The 18134-nt window shown below is 45.3% G+C and overlaps 1 protein-coding gene across 1 annotated transcript in view; it reads left to right on the plus strand.

Moving 5' to 3' along the window:
• The window catches only part of LOC115361034 (metabotropic glutamate receptor 8-like), a 54229-nt gene extending 44143 nt beyond the window's left edge, over nucleotides 1-10086 (plus strand). Inside the window, exons 7-8 of the mRNA XM_030054269.1 lie at nucleotides 8723-8969; nucleotides 9833-10086. Coding sequence (XP_029910129.1) covers nucleotides 8723-8969; nucleotides 9833-9882 — 297 coding nt within the window. The 3' untranslated portion in view covers nucleotides 9883-10086. The remainder of the gene's footprint in view (nucleotides 1-8722; nucleotides 8970-9832) is intronic.
• The last annotated feature ends 8048 nt before the right edge of the window (nucleotides 10087-18134 follow it).

Below are 18134 nucleotides of genomic sequence, written 5' to 3' on the forward strand. Positions count from 1 at the left end.
CTAAGTCAGGCACCGGCTCTGAACCAGCCCTGGTAGAAAAGGGGTAAGAGTCAGCTGATTGTAAAAGTGTCTTCCAAGATGGCTGCTCAGACCTCGTGTCTTTCCTCTTGTTCTGCTGTGAACTGCTAGCCAGTGTTAGCCAGTGTTAGCCACTGTTAGCCACTGTTAGCCAGTGTTAGCCACTGTTAGCCACTGTTAGCCAGTGTTAGCCACTGTTAGCCAGTAGCTGTGTCCCAGTTCAGGGTCTGCATCCTTCGAAGTCGGCATTTGAAGGCCAGTTACGTCCCAACACTGAAGGCCTGTCCCAATTCATCCAAAGCCGAAGGATCCTTCAAAGTCGTCCTCCTCTTCAGCCGTTGGTAGCCGATTCGGAGGATGCACCGCGACTATCCTTCTCGGCCTCCCGTATCCCAAAATGCTTTGCGTGCTGCTGCTCAGTCGGAGAAAAGTTCAGATTTCACATTAAAAATATTCATTTTTTACTCATTGGAACATCCAACGCCACATATGTCAAACCAAAACCCCTGCTCTGTCTTGTCTGACAGAAAGAAACGTTATATTTCGGTCTCCGGAGTCTGTTGTCATGGAAACGGCGGTAACAGCGGTTACGCAACCAGGAAATACTCCGAAGGCTAGACCGTCCCATTTCGTAGCCGTTAGTTGACGGGGGAGGATGCTTCGGTTGAAGTCTGGGTCCTCCGAAGGACCCGGACTTCGAAGGATGCAGACCCTGAATTCGGACACGGCTAGTGTTAGCTGCTGTTAACCAGTGTTAGCCAGTGTTAGCCGCTGTTAGCCAGTGTTAGCCGCTGTTAGCCAGTGTTAGCCGCTGTTAGCCAGTGTTAGCCAGTGTTAGCCGCTGTTAGCCAGTGTTAGCCGCTGTTAGCCAGTGTTAGCCGCTGTTAGCCAGTGTTAGCCAGTGTTAGCCGCTGTTAGCCAGTGTTAGCTAGTGTTAGCCAGTGTTAGCCGCTGTTAGCCAGTGTTAGCCGCTGTTAGCTAGTGTTAGCCAGTGTTAGCCGCTGTTAGCCAGTGTTAGCCAGTGTTAGCCGCTGTTAGCCACTGTTAGCCAGTGTTAGCCAGTGTTAGCCGCTGTTAGCTGCTGATAGCCGCTGTTAGCCAGTGTTAGCCGCTGTTAGCCGCTGTCAGGCTGCTGGCACAAACACAGATGAACAGGAGATGCTCTTTTTGACATGTTTGACAGGCTGGTTCTTTTTTTTTTTTTTTTGACATCTGATTGAAATGTGAGACTTGAGACAGACTGACAGCTGTGGGGAGTGTGAGTGTGTGTGTGTGTGTGTGTGTGTGATTTAAGTTGTGACTGAGAAAAAAAAACTTTCCCATCCAGCCTGAAGTTGTGACTTTTTTTTCTCCTCCAACTTTTGTGACTTGGTGGATTTATTCCCAAACAGCTGCTCTTCCTCTCCTGGAGCCGCTCTGACTGTTTCACTGTTTTATTTCTGTTTTTTTCCAAGTTCAACTCAATAATGCTATATTCACTTTGGAAAAAAAAAAGCATTACCTGGAGTTTCATCATGTGGTGTCTGTAAAGACAGAGTCAGTAAAGGTGAGGGTGAAGGTGCGGCTGCCATCGTCTGTCAGCTGACTCCAGAGCTGCTCCCCCTGAATAAAAACAAAATAATGTCCCAGTTTAGTGCCATAAGGACTTTTCTGAGAGCGTCTCAGAGTTTTCAGGACGACAGACTTTTAAAACGAGTCAGACGTGTCATCAGCGTGTGGCTGCCGCTCGCCGCCGCCTGATCACCGCCTCTTCCTGCTGATTGCATCACGCTGCGTCAGAGCGGGAGGAGCGCCGAGCCTCCCAGCACGTTAGCATTTCAACCTTTTTCCCGGCGGCTGCAGAGGGAGCGGCGGCGTGAGGGGAAGTGATTTCCTCCTCGTCCTCGTGGCTGGAAGCGGTGGCGGCGGCAGAGCGGCAGCAGAGCAGCGGCGGCGGCGTGTCGAGGGTCCGGCCTGCAGGTCTCCACGATGCTGTAACAGCCGCTGCTGGTAGTTCTGTGATTATGTGGTGAAGGCTTTGGGATAATGGCAGCGCGGGTATTACCACTGATTGCTGTCATGCTGCTCAACAGCCTCACACACACACACACACACACACACACACACACACACACACGTGTGGACGGTCACGCTCAGTGTGCCGCCGCCGCCTCGTTCCTGTTACCCCTGAACACTGAGCCGCCCCCCTGCAGCGTCCTGAGTCCTGAGTCCTGAGTCCTGTCATCTGGGACACTTTGACTTCAGCAGCATTTTTTTTTTTTTTTTTTTTGCCTCATATTTCAACAAACAAACAAATGAAACTCGGTTGGAAACAGGTGTGTTAAACACGTCTTTATCAGGTCAAGGCCGTCCCTGTTTATGTATTTTGATTTGTTTTGTTTCATTTTTTTTTTTTTTTTTTTTTGGTTATTTTTTTTAATCTTGTTTTTCTGCTGGCAGCCAGCGACACACACTTCCAGGCTCACGGTAAATGCTAAGCTAACGTTAGCGTAGCGGAGTCTCATCCTGGAAAACCTTCAGTTCATTTATAGAAGGTTTGAAGGTTTTCCTGATCATGGAAAACACCTCCATCGTCCATAAAAATGGAAGATGGAAAGTTTGGCCGAGATTAATTATTAGGATTGAAACCTGCACTGGAAACAAGTGGGATTATCTCAGATTATCTCATCTCAGAGTCAGATTTTTGGTTTTGTTGGGAGAAAACCAGATGTGCCCTGTGAGCGGTGGTTTGAATGTTGTATCGGCGCTCGCTCACACCTTTCACCTCGCACCGGGTCAGCGCGGCGCGGCGGCGTGGACGGCGGGCGGGAACACGGCGTCCAGAGAAGCGCAGAAGCTGCTCATCGTCCAATCACAGCGCGGCGTGCAGGAGGCCAGCTCGTCATGTGCTGCTCATGTTTGTGATCAATAAATAAATCACTACACTAATCAATAAATGCAATGCAAAGGAAAAAAATGATGAATAAAAAAATTACATTAAAAATAAATGGAACATTAATTTCTCCATTAAACAGGTGACCAGGTGTTTTACTTAATGAAAAATTCATTAACAAAAAAATCAATACATTTATCAATTTATTTATTTTAAACATATTTTATATGTATTATTTTATTTAGATTAACAGATACAATAAAAAGTAATTCAATAGTTAATGTTCATCTAATTTAAAAAATAGAATATGGTAAATGAATAAATAAATAAAAATATCTGTAATAAATTACAAAGTATAATAATATAATAAAATATAAATAATTAAAACAATGATTCATTCATTAAACAGAGTAGGTGTTTGTGATAAATAACATACTGGTATTTAATAAATCTTTTAATATGTAAGATATAAATAATAAATAATAAAAAAAAAGGAACATAGTAGATATATGGAATATGTCTCCGGGCTGTGGAAAGGCAGATTAAATGTCAAAACGCTGCAACAGCCTCAGAGAAAGTGACGATGCGTTCAGGTTTCTGTCTGCGGCGTTCAGATGATGCTCTAAAAATAATAATATGCTGATAATAAAACAATAAAAATCTATCTATCTATCTATCTATAATAATATGCTTGTAAAATATGCCTGACTGATTAATTGTTGTCACATGGTGCCCGTTCAGGCCGGTGAGAGGCTGTTGTTTTTTAAACTGAGTGGAGGAACAGAAGTTCCAGAAGCTGTCGTGTCCCAAACTGACATGTTCAGTGATGCAGACGAACAACATCCTGCAGCTCAGACTCACGTTTTTGTTTTTTGTTTTTTGTTTTTTTTTTGTTTGTTTGTCTGATTTTCGTGCGGCCGCCCCGACTCTGACTCCATACCTCGTCCATATTTTAGAAATAGTTTTCACGCCTCTTCATGCTGTGGACCCACCAGGCCGAGGAGTGTTTTTACCCCACAGGGATCACACCCGGGGGCCGAGCTCCTCCTGCTCCCCTGCAGCGCCCCCTGCAGGCGGACAGCAGACAGAGCCGAGCTGCACTTCATCAGCTGACCGTCCAGCTGCTGGCCAGCAGAGTTTCTGTGTGTCGGGGCGTCGGGCCGGACCTCAGCCAAAACTGTCAGCTGACTGATCAATAAGTCCATCAGTCCATCAGTCCGTCAGTCAGTGGGCTGCTCATGTCAGTGCGGTCAGGATGAGGCTGCCGTGATGCCGGAGCTGTGAGCTGCATCCTGATTCTGCCTGAGACCAACAGCACAGCCTCAACCAGCAAACACTGCTCTCTCTCTCTCTCTCTCTCTGTCCCTCTCTCTCTCTCTCTCTCTCTTTCTCTCTCTCTCTCTCTCTCTCTCTCTCTGTCCCCCTCTCTCTCTCTCTCTCTCTCTCTCTCTCTCTGTAAATGTCAGCTCTGTGGCCCAGATTTCCTCAGTGGAGTCGAGGCTGGAGGCCGAGCGGCTGCTTCTGAGGACAGATCTGACCTGAGAGCAGCAGATGAAACCAGGCGAGCTCTGCCGGGCCGGAGCCCAGAGCGGGGGGGTCGGGTGGGTCAGAGGTCACGAGTGTGTGACACTCAGCGGGTTCTCACTGGAGAACACATGCAGAACGTGGTGTGTGGTTCCGCTGCAGCCCGTCAGTGTGAGCGTGTGGAGCTCAGGCCTCTTCAGTTTGACGTGTGCAGCTGCTCACAAAGCAAATCACAGCAAGCAGCAGCAAAGTGTTTCCAGGGGACACTAAAGACTGACGCACACGTCTGGTCGCTGTCAACAGACACGTGCAGCGAGTTTCCTAAACACACGGCACGCTGTCAAAGTGATGAAGATGTTTTTGAATGTGCTGGTGTTTAGTGTGCTTAGTGTGTTTAGTGTACTTAGTGTGTTTAGTGTGTTTAGTGTACTTAGTGTGTTTAGTGTGTTTAGTGTGTTTAGTGTACTTAGCGTGTTTAGTGTGTTTAGTGTGTTTGGTGTTTTAGTGTGTTTAGTGTGTTTAGTGTGTTTAGTGTACTTAGCGTGTTTAGTGTGTTTAGTGTGTTTGGTGTTTTAGTGTGTTTAGTGTGTTTAGTGTGTTTAGTGTACTTAGCGTGTTTAGTGTGTTTAGTGTGTTTAGTGTACTTAGCGTGTTTAGTGTGTTTAGTGTGTTTAGTGTACTTAGCGTGTTTAGTGTGTTTAGTGTGTTTGGTGTTTTAGTGTGTTTAGTGTGTTAGTGTGTTTAGTGTACTTAGCGTGTTTAGTGTGTTTAGTGTGTTTAGTGTACTTAGCGTGTTTAGTGTGTTTAGTGTGTTTAGTGTACTTAGCGTGTTTAGTGTGTTTAGTGTGTTTGGTGTTTTAGTGTGTTTAGTGTGTTTAGTGTGTTTAGTGTACTTAGCGTGTTTAGTGTGTTTAGTGTGTTTAGTGTACTTAGCGTGTTTAGTGTGTTTAGTGTACTTAGCGTGTTTAGTGTGTTTGGTGTGTTTGGTGTGTTTAGCGTGTTTGGTGTGTTTAGTGTGTTTGGTGTGTTTGGTGTACTTAGTGTGTTTGGTGTGTTTAGTGTGTTTGGTGTGTTTGGTGTACTTAGTGTGTTTGGTGTGTTTAGTGTGTTTAGTGTGTTTGGTGTGTTTAGTGTGTTTAGTGTGTTTGGTGTGTTTAGTGTGTTTAGTGTGTTTAGTGTGTTTGGTGTGTTTGGTGTGTTTAGCGTGTTTAGCGTGTTTAGCGTGTTTGGTGTGTTTGGTGTGTTTAGTGTGTTTAGTGTACTTAGTGTGTTTAGTGTGTTTAGTGTGTTTGGTGTGTTTAGTGTGTTTAGTGTGTTTGGTGTGTTTAGTGTGTTTAGTGTGTTTGGTGTGTTTAGTGTGTTTAGTGTGTTTAGTGTGTTTGGTGTGTTTAGCGTGTTTGGTGTGTTTAGTGTGTTTAGTGTACTTAGTGTGTTTGGTGTGTTTAGTGTGTTTAGTGTACTTAGTGTGTTTGGTGTGTTTAGTGTGTTTAGTGTACTTAGTGTGTTTAGTGTGTTTAGTGTGTTTAGTGTACTTAGCGTGTTTAGTGTGTTTAGTGTACTTAGCGTGTTTAGTGTGTTTAGTGTACTTAGCGTGTTTAGTGTGTTTGGTGTGTTTGGTGTGTTTAGTGTGTTTGGTGTGTTTAGTGTGTTTGGTGTGTTTAGCGTGTTTGGTGTGTTTGGTGTGTTTAGTGTGTTTGGTGTGTTTAGCGTGTTTGGTGTGTTTGGTGTGTTTAGTGTACTTAGTGTGTTTAGTGTGTTTAGCGTGTTTAGTGTGTTTGGTGTGTTTAGCGTGTTTAGCGTGTTTGGTGTGTTTAGCGTACTTAGTGTGTTTAGTGTGTTTAGTGTACTTAGTGTGTTTAGTGTGTTTAGCGTGTTTAGTGTGTTTAGCGTGTCACAGAGTTTCACGGCGAGGCCTCTCCTCTCGTCTCGTTGGATTCTTCTGGAACAGTCTGTGTGTCTCGTCTGTTTGTTTTCTCCTCCGTCGGCCCTCGAGCGTCTTTGCCCTCCGGCGTCTGCGTCGTGTTTTCCTGACGGCTCCTAAACGCCTCGCTGGCCTCGGGGAAACTCGCCATCTGCTGCCGCTCCTCCTTCCTGCGTCGCAGCCGCTTCCCGCCGTCGCTCGGCCGCACGCCAACGAGCTGACGATTAGCCGGGCCGAGGCTCGCGTGAGGCGGTTGCCATGGTGATGGTGGTTGTCTCCAAGTGACAGCAGCACTCTGTGTTTGTGCACAGGTGTGTGTGTGTGTGTGTGTGTGTGTGTGTAAAGTGAAAGCACAGGTTTGTGCTGCCTGGTTGAACTCAGCTATAGGGAGACAGGCTTCAGTGTGTGTGTGTGTGTGTGTGTGTGTGTGTGTGTGTGTGTGTGTGTGTGAGGGAGAGCGTGAGCGTGAGCATGTTTGTGTGTATATGTGTGTGTGTGTGTGAGTGCATTCATGTGTTGGTGCATGCGTGTATGCCTGTGTCAAAATTATTATTAATATTTCTAACATGTTTGGTAACGATGAGGTTTGATGTTTGAGTGTTGCCCCTAGCAACCACCCCAGCAACACCCCAGATACCATAGTAACTGCTTAGCAACACCTTAGCAACTATCAGGAACACCATAGCAACCCCCTAACAACAATTACAGTTACACCCTAGCAACGCCTTAGCAACCACCCACAGCATCATAGCAGCTGCCCACCAACCAGGCCTTACGCCACAGCAGCCCCCCCCAGAAGCCCCCCTGCAGCCACCCTCAACACCTTAGTAACCTACTAGCAACTTAGTAACCTTCACAACCACTCTGAACAGTCAAGCAACATCCTAGCAAACACCTAGCAACCACTCTGTTTACCATAGCAACCATTTATCAAACCACACTGCGGCGAGCACACGCCCAGCTCCAGGCGGCGGCTCAGCGTGTGGCCGCACGGCGTTCAGCGACACGTTTAGAGGCTCCTCAGAAACCTCAGCCACCTCTGGTTAATGTCATTATTTGGAGGCGTGTGGCGGTGAGGCGCAGTGAGGTGCGGTGAGGTGCGGTGAGGCGGGGTGAGGCGCGGTGTGTCTGACCCTGCAGCCGGAGCTGAAGCCCCCCCGTCCCGCCCAAACCCGTCAGGAACCCTCTCATCCTGATGGAGGACGAAGACAAACTGTTGTACCCGGGCTCACGTCCCTTTAACTCTGTTGCTCCTGCCTTATGGTCCTGTACAAAAAGTACGTAAATAAATAAAACAAAGCTGTCTGCACAAACATATTGCACACGAAAAATTGAAATGTTGATAAAATACAAAACGACACCAGTGTGTGTGTATCGCGTCTTATTTCCTGCCGGCGTGTGAGAGCGGATCATCAGGACGCGGCGGCGCTCTGGATTTGCGTCTTCATTCGTTGACGGTGACAAACAGAGAAACCTTTAATTCTCTGTTCCTGTTTGTTAATCCGGACGCTGTTTGTCATGTTGTCGCTTTAATCCGGCCGGTGGCGCTGAGGCAGCAGGCAGGAGGGGGGCGGCGGCCTGCTGCTGCACGCCGCTGACACGCCACGCAAATAACACACATACACATAATACACAAACACATAATACACAAACACATAATACACAAACACATAATACACAAACACAACACACAAACACATAATACACAAACACATAATACACAAACACATAACACACATACTCATAACACACAAACACATAATACACAAACACATAACATACATACACATAATACACATACACATAACACACAAACAAATAACACACAAACACATAATATGTTTGAATAACTTCTTTATGATCACATCACAAATTCTGCCTTGGGTGATTTTTTTTTTTTTTTTGCATGTTTCCATTCACCTTTTCCTACATGCTCATATGATCAGTTTCTCATTTCTGTATTTATTGCTGTAATATTGTTGTGGGACTATTGCACACATTTATACATGATGCATATACTTTTTTTATGAATTTCTAATGCACATTTTTCAGGATTAATGCACATATTTATACATAATGCACATGCTATTTTTTTTTTTTTTTTTTTTTTTTTTTACAAATTTCAAATGTACATATTCTTATATTTTTTATTTCTTTGTATTCCTTATAATTTAATTTTCCTCTTGAGCGTTGGAGAAGCTGGTCCAGTTTCCTGTCAGGGATCAATAAAGTTTTTCTGATTCTGATGAATCTGAAAATCATCAGCTGGCGTCTCCCTGCCTGCTGATTGGCTGTCGCCGACGCCTCCAGCTGTCTGTCAGTTCCATGTGCAGCCCCCCCGGCCTCTCTGATTGGCTGTGTGTGACCCCGCCCCCCTCTGTCCTCAGATGTACATCCAGACGGCGACGCTGACCGTGTCGCTGAGCCTCAGCGCCTCCGTGTCTCTGGGGATGCTCTACATGCCGAAGGTCTACATCATCATCTTCCACCCGGAGCAGAACGTCCCCAAACGCAAACGCAGCTTCAAGGCCATCGTCACCGCCGCCACCATGACCAGCAAGCTGTCGCAGCTGGCGGCCGAGCGGCCCAACGGCGAGGTCAAGACCGAGCTGTGCGAGGGCGTGGAGGCCAGCGGTGAGGGGGGGCACCGGGGGGAACTTACACTTGTTTTAGATTTGATTCATATCATTATTTCATTTTATTTATTCTTTTCTTAATTTATTAGGCAAAAAAGGCTGTGACATTTCTGTACTTTTTTTTACCAAACATTTTTTATACTTGTTTCATATTTGACTCATTTCATCAGCTCCTGCCAAGTTGTGTTGTATTTGTACATGAAATTATTTATTTTATTCATTAACAGTGTCTATTCATCTAGTTTTCATATTGCTTTTTAATAAAGTTTTGTGTTTTCTGTGGTTTTCTGTTTTGTGTGTGTTTTTTTACTGTCTTGGAATTTTTACTTTTATGTAATCTTTTAATTTTTTTGCTGATTTTGGGGTCATTTCTTGTTCAGTTGTTCATTGCCTTTTCCTTTCTTTTCTCATCAGTTTGTTTCTGGAGGATTTCAGAGGAAACGGGTTCCCCTCTCAGCAGCGAGCGGCTCTGACGGGACAGGAAACCGTTTCCTGTCCCGTCAGGTGTCACGTCTGCCGTCGCTGGATGACTTGTTGATTTCGTCTCTTGCAGTTTAAGGGAACTGGTGGCAAGTTGCAGTTACACTGAAACCAAAGGTGCTAAGTGGAACCAAAAATGGTTCTGCAGACTGATGCCACAGAAGAAGAACCATTTTTGGTTCCACACAGAAGGTTAAGGAGGTTCTTTGTGGACCCAGCTGGTTCTGGAAAGAACCTTGCTTTGCAAATTTTAGGCTGTTTCTTGCTGAGTTGCTCATCAGATCTTTGTCCCGTCCAGGTTTTTAAAGTGTTAACAGTAAACCTGCTCTCTCTCTCTGACCTCTGACCTCTGACCTCTGACCCGCTTCCTGTCATCTGCAGTGCCGGCGACCAAAACGACCTACGTCAGCTACACCAACCACGCCGTCTGAGAGGGGCGAGGCGTCCCGGGACGCTCCACGAGACACACCGAGCACGCTCCGCATCAACCAATCAGGACAGGAGACGAACTGATCCGACGTGTGTGTGTGTGTTATGTGTGTGTGTGTGTGTGTGTGTGTGTGTGGTTTTCATGCGGACAGGAAGCGAGTGCACGGGCTGCTGCAGACGGGAACGCAGCACAAAAACACACAGCACCACCGAGCGACAGACTGGGAGGAGAGACAAAAAACAAAAAATCTTAACAAAAAGAAATCCTAAAAAAGAAAATTGTGGGACCAACCTTGTTTGTTGTTATTCTAATTGTACGTAAAAAAAAAAAAAAAAAAATGTGGTTGTGAAATCTTCTGATTCTTGTCTCCTGTCGTCCGTCCGTCGACCTGCATCATGAGATGAGTCTGTGTTGGCTAACTGGATGGTTTTTGCTTTTGGTTGTGGAATCTGTAAATGCCATGGTTTAAAGCATGCCCGTTTTTATACAAATGCTCTATTTATAATAAAGGAATGTTTCACAGCTGTGGCAGCCTGGGCCTCTGATTCAGGGAACACCACACAGGAAAAAGGTTTTGTCGTTTTTGTCATCGGCATGGGTCGGGTATCCACACTCTAATATCTATCTATCTATCTTTCTATCTGTCTGTGTGTATATACACACCAGCTGGACTGAAGTCCTGCTCCACCTCCACCTGCAGGAGCTTCTCTGAGCTCCATCCTGAACCCAGAGGCTTTAATATGGAGTTGGTCCTTTGCAGCAGAACAGCTTCCACTGTTCTGGGAGGCTTTCTGCCAGATGTTGGAGTGTCTGTGGGAGTTTCTGCCAGATGTTGGAGTGTCTGTGGGAGTTTGTGCCAGATGTTGGAGTGTCTGTGGGAGTTTTGAGCCTTTGTGAGCTCAGACTCTGATGTTGGACCAGAGGGCCCGGCTCCCAGTCTCCGTCCTAGTTGATCCCAAAGGTGTTGGATGGGGTTGAGGTCGGGGCTCTGTGCGGGCCGCTCAACTTCTTCCTCAGTTTCTGTGCTGATGTTGATGCCAGAGGAGGTTTGGAGCTCTGCAGGTACTGAGGCAGCAGAGCGTCGGACTCTTTTACGCACTATGAGCCTCGGCGCTCGGCGACCCCGCTCTGTAACTTTACGTGGTGCCGCCCCCTGGTGGCCGAGTCGCTGTGGTTCCTAAACGCTTCCACTTTGCAATAATCCCACTTCCAGCTGATGGTGGAATATCTAGGAGGGAAGAAAGTTGAGCAGCTGACTTGTTGCAGCGGTGGCTTCCTGTTCCATCACTATTCCAGCAGCACCTGAACTCAGTGAGCTCTTTAGAACCAGACGCTCTGTCACTGATGTTGGGAAAGGCAGACTGCAGGGCTGCTGCTGGAGGTTACACACCTGGGGGGACGGGGCTGAAGGAAACACCTGAAGTCACTGATGAAGAGTTGTGGACCAGTGCTTTTGTCCATATAGTGTATATATTTCATGTGTTTAAATGCTTGTGAAAGACTTCCAGAAGAATTAAAGTGTTCCTCATTTTGCTGAGAACCCCTCAAGGACCCTGGTTTGAAAACCTGTTTCAGGACATTTTTTTCTTCTAATAAAGCAGCGTTTCCATGACAGGAGGAAGTGATGCAGGGAGGAAGGTCAGGGACAGAGGAGACGTTCAGCCTTCATCCACAACAGATGAAAACATATTTCTTGAAGAAACACATCACTTACCTTCAAACAAGCAAGTGATGAATTTGACAGATAGCTGGTGTCCATCCTGAGAGTCTGCAGCAAGACACAGGAGGCTGTTCTGACATTTGGTTTGAATTTGAAAAAAATAACTGCAAATATCTGATATATTAAAAAAATGTTGATCCAGTTTTCTGCACCAAGGGAAGGGAGAAACATTTTCATTTCACACGAGCTCAGCAGAATCTGCACAAGCCGTTCCTGTAAAAAAAAAAAAAAAACATAAAAGATGAGAAAGAACAGGCTAATCAATAAAGGCACGGGATCAATGAAAGCTGCAAGTGAGAACTCTTCATGCATGTAATGAATATTTGTGACGGGACGGGTCGAGCCTCTGGGCGACGGGCGCACAGCCTCTCACACACACACCAAGCAAAATGAAGGAAAACACAAAACACAATCGTCTCTCATGTGAACATAAAACCACAGTTTTTTACATTTCTCATGATTTTTGAGAAAGTTTTCAGCTCACCCTGATATTCACTCTCCTTGGGTCAAACTGTGTCAAACAGATTTCTTCTGGTTTGATGTAGAAGGTAATTCAAAGTGTCTCCTGAAGTGTCCAAACTCCAAATACTGCCCCCTATAGTCAGAAGCTGGGGGTGAACCTCAGGGAAAAGTAGAAACAGCTTGTTCCTATTAATGGCATCTACATCGACTGCACACAAATGATAAGATTATTTTACTCTCAGATGGAGTAAATGTGTCACGATATTACATTTAAAATAAAACATTTTGAGATTAATGAGTAACTTGTCAGTGCAAGTATCTGTGAGTGACAAAATTGTCTTCCTGTTTTTTTTCACTTACTTTTATTTAGTATCACCGTTCCCCTAAAGCCGAGTACACACTGAGTGCTGCTGCAGATGAAAGACAACCAACGAGGAAGAAACATGGCGATTTCTTTGGCCGTGGCATCAAAACGGCGGTCCTACGATGGCCGTCATCACGGTCTTGTGACCAAAGAGCCTGGGACAAAATTCTGACCATAATCCTCTCACAGTGCGACCGCAGCCATGACCTACATCTGCTAACCAACCAATAGGAACGCAGCAGAAAATGACGACACTGATCAACATGACACTGGAGCTAAACACAGTGATGGAGGTAAAGCTAGCAAAACGAAATGTTTGGGACTCTAACGAAGAAGAAAACAACCGGGTCCACATTCTCCTCCTCCTTTTAGTTTTATTTTTGTCCAAACACATTAATATCGGTTAATACCAATTCTTATTAATGCATTAATATCATTATTTCAAGTCTACAGTCTTGCTTAGCTTCATAGTTTACCACTGCAGCAGTGCAGAGTGATCAGATACGCCGATGATGTTTTCTTGTATATTGACTTTTGTCACGGCCAATAAGATTCAGTCATGTGATCATCGTACAGTCGACACACATCAAACTGGATGTCAGAGCAGAGTTTATTAGATCCACATCACTCAGCATGGCCTGCAATAAACTTATGAGGAAATCTCACAGTCTGTAGGCGCCGTTAGAAAATGCACCGTCTGTCTTGAAAGTTCCTGTTGGTCAGCATCGAGTCAGGGTAGTCAGGTTGCCAGTTTGGACGCAGGTTGAGGAAATATTTACTTGGAAGGCAGAATAAGATGGATCCAAGTAAATACCACTTGATTCAAGAAAATTTATTTCTCATTTTTCCACTTTGAAGAAACAGTAGTTTGAACTCTTTGCTGTTGTCCTTTGAGAACGACATGGAAAAGTTCAACATGGAGCACCATCCTCTTTTTGAAAAACTAATTCAACAACTTTTACCATCATTGCGGTAGGTCACACACTTGTGACTGGCACAAGCAGGACTTTTACAGTGAAGTAACAGGACCTGTGCTTCAGTGTGATGTGTGGGTCTCCTGCCCGACACACTGCAGCAGGAAGTCTCTTTGGAGGACGCTCAGCTGCTTTAAGTCGGTCACAGATGAAGTCTGGACCCGAGGAAAAACAAAATGTTCTGTTCGGCGAGCAGAGGAGCAGAGTTCTGTCGGTCCTGCTGCTCAAACACCAGCAGGACTCTGAAATATTGAGAAGTAGGACAGCAGCGTTGACGGGTCGCACCGGGACAGCCCGCCAAGACTCATCCACACCGGCTGCACCAACACTGATACCTTTTCAGATTAACTAGAACTTTTTCTAGAACTTACAGGATAATATTAAGAACACTCAATATCATCAGTTAGAATCTCGAGAAGTAATGACTAACTAATTACTATGTACCTATATATGTAGAAGACTTTTCTGTCTTGTATATGGAGTATGTGGTCAATGATGAAATAAAATGTGCTGAAGCTGTGCTCTTTCAAACAGTTTTATCTCAGCTGGTGAAAGTTCTATCAAACGCCGGCAGGTTTCAGCTGAAGTGAAAGTTCACCACTGATCAGCAGATGTAAAGTTGTCGGTTTTCGTGCGGTTCAGTAGATAAAACAAACAGCCTCTCTCAGCCCGTCAGGCTGCAGCTTCACTTCTATTTCCAGCTCGAGGGAAAGTTTGCAAAGTGCTGAGGAAACGCTCGGCTCCTGGATCTGTTCACAAAGGTTCAGAGGGAGGTTTGTTTCCCTCCGCTCCGCCCGGCCAGCACGATAAGTCTGTCCGGTGAAGTGGAACGAATGCGGCGGTGGCGGCGGTGACCTCGCAGATCCCCGCAGCTTTGAAATAAACGCGAGGCTGCGCTGAGCCTGGACACGCCTGTTACCGGCGAGCTGCTGAGGCTCGGCGGCGACAGGAAGCAGAGCGGCGCTGACACAGAAAAGCCTCGCAGCAGCACTTCTGCTTCCTCTGTTCAGTGCTCATTTATGGATTAAGGGAGATTTTCACGGCCCTCGGGCCCTGGAAGCAGATAAACCCTCATCACAGCATCACAAACTCACAGCTGTCAAGTTTTTCTTCTTTGCAGACGTGTTCTTATTGTCGGATAAATGCTTCATGAAGTGAAACCCGACCAGGAGAAACCACACCGCCGTTCCTCCTCGCGATCGATTCAGCTGTTTGAACTGACGCTCATTTATGGAGAAATGTTTTTTTCTTTGTTTGATTTTTGGAAATGAACACAAGACAAACAGATTGAACCAGTGTACCACCACTGTGACATTTGATATGTTCATTAATATATTATTCAGAAATGTTGACTACTGGTACCAATACCTTGATTTCCATACCGGCTCCTGAGCAATAATTTTTCCTTGTTATAAAATCCATTTTCTAACATCTCTGGCTGTGATGTGTGTTTTTCCTGCAGGCCTTTAAGACGTGTGATGTCAGACAGTCAATCACAAGCTTTACTAGATCTTGGTACAGGCATGCTGTGTCCTTATTGGCTCAATGACACTGATGGGTTTTACTTTTTAGATACTGAAGTTTGGTACCGGATTACATTCAGTTGCAAATTTCAGTACCATGCCATTTTTCTGTACTCAACAGTACTGAAGCAGTTCAGCTAAAACATGCTTCTATAGATAACTTTTAGATTTTGTTGTTTTTTTTTTTTTTTTGGAGTGTGTCATATTAATAGTTTAGTTGTTTTATTTATTTCTTTATTCATATGCCTTGTAAAACTCCTGAGCAGCTGAAGTGACAGATGTGCAGAGGCAATCATGGGTCAAAATGTTGTTAATTTTGATTTTTAATAAGCTGAAATGCGGCTGAACGAGGAGGCGTCTGACGAGCTGAGACAAATTATTGTATTATCTGCCTCAGAGAGAGCAGCCGGAGTTCCCATCAGCCCCCTCTGCTCCCGGGCCAGCAGCAGTCACCGGCCGCCGAGGAGGCCGAGCCAGAAATCCTGCACCAGGAGCTTAATTGGCTCTTTGACAGACACAGAAGGTTTTTTTCCTCATTACTAAGCACTTTTATCCTTCCTGTCAGGGCGGCAGCTGGGCCAATTACTCTGAGAGAGTTTACAGCGTCGCAACGAAGCCGCGGGTCACATCTGAGCCTCTGCTGGTCAATTAAAACATAGATAGATAGATAGATAGATAGATAGATAGATAGATAGATAGATAGATAGATAGATAGATAGATAGATGTACTTTATTGATCGGAATTTGGTAAATTCCTGTGTTCAACAGCAACAGTGACAGCACAAAATCTGCCTGTTAACATGAGAAGAGTGAATATACCTCTTTCAAAAAATAAAACACAAAATGACAAAATAAATAAAGTGGGTCAATACAAAGAATACAAGAGAAAAAAAAGTTGCATACAAACATAAAAACATAAAATATACTATAGAAAATCTGATAAAACATAAAATATACTATAGAAAATCTGACCTTACACCTTTGAACCTATGAACAGACTGTATGTTTATTCAAATATCTGGAAAAAATATCTACAGAACAGAAGATGAATATATGGAACAGATGTGTTCTTCAAACTGAAGCCTATAAGAGAGCCACTCTCTCTTCCAACCTCTCAAACTCTTTTGATTTTGATTTTGATTTTTTATCCTCCTGAGGTTCTGCTGCCTCCTGTGGATGCAGAGCAGCCGCTCACCCAGGCCTGTTTGTCCTCGCTCAGAAAACAGGCCTCTGATTGGTCCATGATTTGCCCGTCAGTGACTCAGCGTGTGAAGCAGGTTGTTGTTGTTGTTGTTGTTGTTGTTGTTTACTGTCTCCAACACAACACGATCCCATTCACTGTGTTTTCTCTCTCCGTTCATATGGATGCTTTCATTTGACTCAAGACGGGAAAACATCAGATTTTCATTTTCTCAGTTTCATGATTTGAATGATTTGATAGCAGACTTGCAGCTTTCCTGCAGCAGGTGTCACGACTAGAATTATCTGGATAGAAATCAATAATGGAGGTGAACGACGCGCCTCTGTCAGCAGGTATCGTCTCAAACGCTCCTCGTCGGGATGCACGGCGGCGTCCTCCACTCGTCCGCCGCCATCTGTGAAACGCGAGCCGAGCAATTGCACTCATTTTCACCCATCACACTCTGTGGAATTGGCTGCAATTGCACTGATGGGCTGAAAGCAAAGTAAAGTGGAAACTTCCCGGGCGCTCTTCTTCTTTTTCACACAGACGACAAGCTGATTCATCAATGCCACAAAAAAGCAAAAAAAAAAAAAAAAAAGGAGGGAAAAAAAATGTGTTAAACGTGCAGAGTGGGGCGTCGACGTCGGGCAAAAAAGCCGCGTCTGGATGAAATCTTATTTGTGCGACGAAACGGAGAAAATGTTCATTTTGCTGTTGACGTTCATGTGATGTGATGTGATGAAAAAAACACACACGCGGGTTTAACCGGGTTTGAAAAGAGCAAACATCATAACGGGTGCAGCGCTGTGGTTTCTCCCCCGGCTCATCACATCCAGATCCAGATCGACTGGATCTTGTGTCACGTGACAAAAAGGTTGATTTGAAAAAGGACACATGATGGCGGTGACGGCTCCTTTGTTTGAAACAGAGAGCTTTATTTTGAAAGGTGCGTGTTGGAGCAGCAGCAGCAGCTCGGCCTCCTCGTCGGCTGTGCAGTAAACCTCGTTCTCAGCGAATAACAAATCATGCAAATTGCCTTTATTAATGCCCTGCTCCTCCTCTGCTCTCAGCCTCCTGCAGCCTCTAATGGACCTGAGAGCTCAACTTCACACAGATTTCTGCTAAAAAAAAAAAAAAGTGAAACCCAAAGAGCTAAATCTGCTGAGTCGCACATTCCTGCTCTTGATTTATGGCCCGGGACGACAGTCGGTGGAAAAAATAGAATTTTTACCTGAACCCAAAATGCCACGTGTGATAAAAGTGCAGGATGGCTGTATGTAAAGCAGGGAGGATCTGTCCTCTGTCAGCTGTGCAGCGCTCCGGCCACGGCTGGAAACGAGCAGCCACCTCAGAAAATAAAAGAAAAAATCAAATCAAATAGAATAAAATAGGCCACTTGTGCCTGGAGGCGACAGCCTGAGTCGCCGTGACAACGTCAACAAACTGCCGTCACGTTTCAGATGATTTTCCTCTGTTTCCTCTGCAGAGCACGCCGCTGCAGAGCACGCCGCCGCACGCTTCCTCGCTGCCGGCCGGCGGGACGCGTTTTTACTGTTTGGTTGTTTTAGGATCATTTATGTACATTGACTTTCAATTCAAGCATGAGACGCTGCTCTGTTTTAATTTGCTTCATTGTTTTTATTCTTTCTCCTGTTCTTACTGTTTGGTTGTTTTATGATCACATGTGTGCAGCCCTTTGTTTCAGCTGTGTTTTACATAAATAAAGCTGAGCTGAGTTCATGCTCACGTGCCGCCGGTCGCAGGCGTTTGCTCTGACTGTTTTATGGAAACCAGACGGAGCGTCGGCATGAGGCTCCAGGTCCGACTCCACAACCACAAGCTGCACTCACCAAGTCCAGCTGTAAAGGTTTATTCCACAAAAACATCTTTTTCTGTAAAAAGCCCTGGAACACACTACCTGATCACTGGAAACGCAAACTTCACTTTTGTGCTTCCCCAGGTCCCCGGGTCCCCCCCGGGCCACAACCACCTGGGAACCACCCAGGTGGAACCACCCAGGTGGTTGT

The sequence above is a fragment of the Myripristis murdjan genome, chromosome 6 (genome assembly GCF_902150065.1).
Source record: "Myripristis murdjan chromosome 6, fMyrMur1.1, whole genome shotgun sequence".
NCBI lineage: Eukaryota > Metazoa > Chordata > Actinopteri > Holocentriformes > Holocentridae > Myripristis > Myripristis murdjan.